Source organism: Botrytis deweyae (genome assembly GCF_014898535.1).
Source record: "Botrytis deweyae strain B1 chromosome Unknown BDEW_018, whole genome shotgun sequence".
Lineage (NCBI taxonomy): Eukaryota > Fungi > Ascomycota > Leotiomycetes > Helotiales > Sclerotiniaceae > Botrytis > Botrytis deweyae.
Window position 1 is genome coordinate 658213 of NW_024066225.1, and position 2589 is coordinate 660801.

At 45.7% G+C, this 2589-nt stretch overlaps 1 protein-coding gene across 1 annotated transcript; it reads right to left on the reverse strand.

Moving 5' to 3' along the window:
* Window positions 1–461: 461 nt before the first annotated feature.
* Window positions 462–1831, reverse strand: EAE98_007681 (uncharacterized protein; the record flags this gene model as incomplete). The annotated part of the gene is made up of 3 exons (XM_038955304.1): window positions 462–744; window positions 802–871; window positions 982–1831. The coding sequence occupies 3 exons, from the start codon at window positions 1829–1831 to the stop codon at window positions 462–464; spliced, it is 1203 nt and encodes a 400-aa protein (XP_038808482.1).
* Window positions 1832–2589: the final 758 nt, after the last annotated feature.

Below are 2589 nucleotides of genomic sequence, written 5' to 3' on the forward strand. Positions count from 1 at the left end.
TAGCCTGGGATACCTTACTTACTCATAAAGTGGAGGGTACGGAGTATTCATCAAAGAATACCTACGCAGAATCAAACCAACCATTCTCCATTGTGCAAGATGATAGTATGATACACATCCCAGGATTCCCAACAAGATACATGAGCATCAGCACTAGCACTAGCCTGCTTGTCTTTCAATCGTACGACGGTTTGCTCTAAACGATGATGAATGAAATCACTCAATCGCCATGACGACTTCATAGCCTGGTATGTATCCATAATATTGCATATTTGCATTGGCATGCCTGTTTTACGTCAAGAGTATTGAAAAGAGTACAAAATCCCTGGGAATGATAAAACTCCAGCCCAATCCCCCAATTATCAACATGTGAGAGCGATACGTGATATACATGTCCATTTTATCATCAACCTCATTAAACTTTCTCTCCATGAGAGTCCCCTCATAACCTTCTCACTGTTTTACTTCTCGAATCCCCCCCTATTACCCACCACCACAACCACCAAACTCGTCACCATCAATGCACCTGTAATCATTGCCACAAGCGCAATGCTGCCCCTACTAGCTGGGAATTTTCCTCGAATAATATAGAACTGCCCTTCAAAATATCGATGAAACCCTACTGAGAGCATGAGAATCGATATTCCCACAAAAGTAGCGCCTAGGGGTTTGCCAAGATGGCGGAGACTACTTTTAGGCTCTGGTGGGGCGGGGGTAGTGGAGCTTGAAGTATTAAGGCGGAATCTAGGGAGGAAGAAGGTTAGTGGGGAGTGAGAAGGCGGGGGAGGGAAAGAGACGTACAGTTGAGTGATTGCAATTCCGATACTAGCGAAGGCGAGGGAAGTTCGCAACCAAGCTAAAAATGTTCTTTCTATCCACACCCCATAGTTAGCAACATAACAAATCAATACATGTCCATCCTCAGACGTGTGACAAACGAGTCGTGTGATCTGAATTTAGCGAGAGAAAGAAACCACAAACCAAGTGCCAAATGATCCCTCGCAACACTCCCCTTATTTTCCAACTCAATACTTCCATATTCATCCATCATTCTCTTCCACCATTTTCCTATCTTTCCACTTCGCTTCGTCCTACTCCCATCTTCAGTAATTACCCCCTCAGCCTCGGTCCCTGAAAATCCTCTCCCTCTTCCCGTTCCCCATACCCCCCCTCTCTTATTTGGGTCCTTTGCTTCGAGTTTCCGCCTCGTGCTGTTATTTCCATGATTCGTATCTGCGGTGATCGCTGTAGTTCCGCTGACGCCTCCATAGTTCATATCGGGTCCGCGTCTTAATACACTCGTTTCTTCATCTGCGCTACTTTCCCCTCTGCTTTCTTTACCATTTGTATGCCCATGTCCATTTCCATTTCCAATCCCATGCCCATGCCCATTCTCATTTTCATTCTCATATCCATCCATTCCCCTCGCAGGACTCTGACTCTCCTCCCCATCCCCTGGGGTCTCCATTGTAATCTTCCTATTCCTCGCCTCTTCCAAAATACTATCAATCCTCTGTCTCTTCCCCTCTTTAATTCTCTGGCTCCCTTGAGCACTAACACTCCCACTCCTGCTTCCACTCCTACTACCCGTTCGCGGACTCGGACTCTGTCCTTGATGTATACTCGAGCTCGATCCAATCTCAATATTCGCCTTCGGAGTATTCGGTCTCAATTGTAATGTCTCTGTCGAGCGCGCATTCTCATTCGCATCCGTTCGTATCCGATTCAAATCCGTCTGCGAACTCGAATTCGTCGTACTTATATCCAACGAAACCTGCGACTGCGAATTTATCCTCCCCTCGATCCCATCCGGTCTCTTTGTACTCTCCATTACAGCCCCAACACAACGTCCCAGGCACCTACTATCCTTTCCTATCCTATCCCAGCACGCACACTATACTATCCCACCGCGCAATTTCTCCGCTTGCAGATAGATCCAGCTGCAGCTTCCCAATCAACCAATTACCGCAATCGCTCTCGTGCAACCCGAGTGCAATTGTCCAATCAATCGATCAATCGATCCAGAGACTCCAACCTGGTACAAAACAAAGCCGCCTCTTCCCTACCTCTCGCACTGCGTCTTGCAGCCAAACTCGGAGACGAAACCTTGGAACAAAAGAATCTCAGCGCACGTATATCTCTCGGCGAATTGCGTGCTTCCCTCTCACTCTCCTCGTTGAAACTCGATGATAAACCTATGTATGTAATCACAATTAAACCAAAAGCAAAGATCGAAAACCAAGCAGAAACGAAAGTCTCTGAAATAAATACTAAGAGCTCCTTTCAGCTCTTGCAGCTTTTAAATAACTACCTAGTTATATGCCGAGGGCGGAGAACATTTAAAAGGAATCTAGCCTAGAAGTCGGTGGTGTGGGGTCCCGGATTTCTTTGCGGTAGTCTTTGCGGTAGGGTGAAAATTAAGCATAAGATTAACCTTTATTAATAACTCCCCAACAGTAAATCTCCTTCCAAACAGCCAGAGCTACTGTCACAGTATTCGGATGATCAGATAATCAAATGGACGAAGATATTAGTTATAGCATGTTGTTCAACAGAGAAATCATTCTTCCACCTATAATATCATAGAAG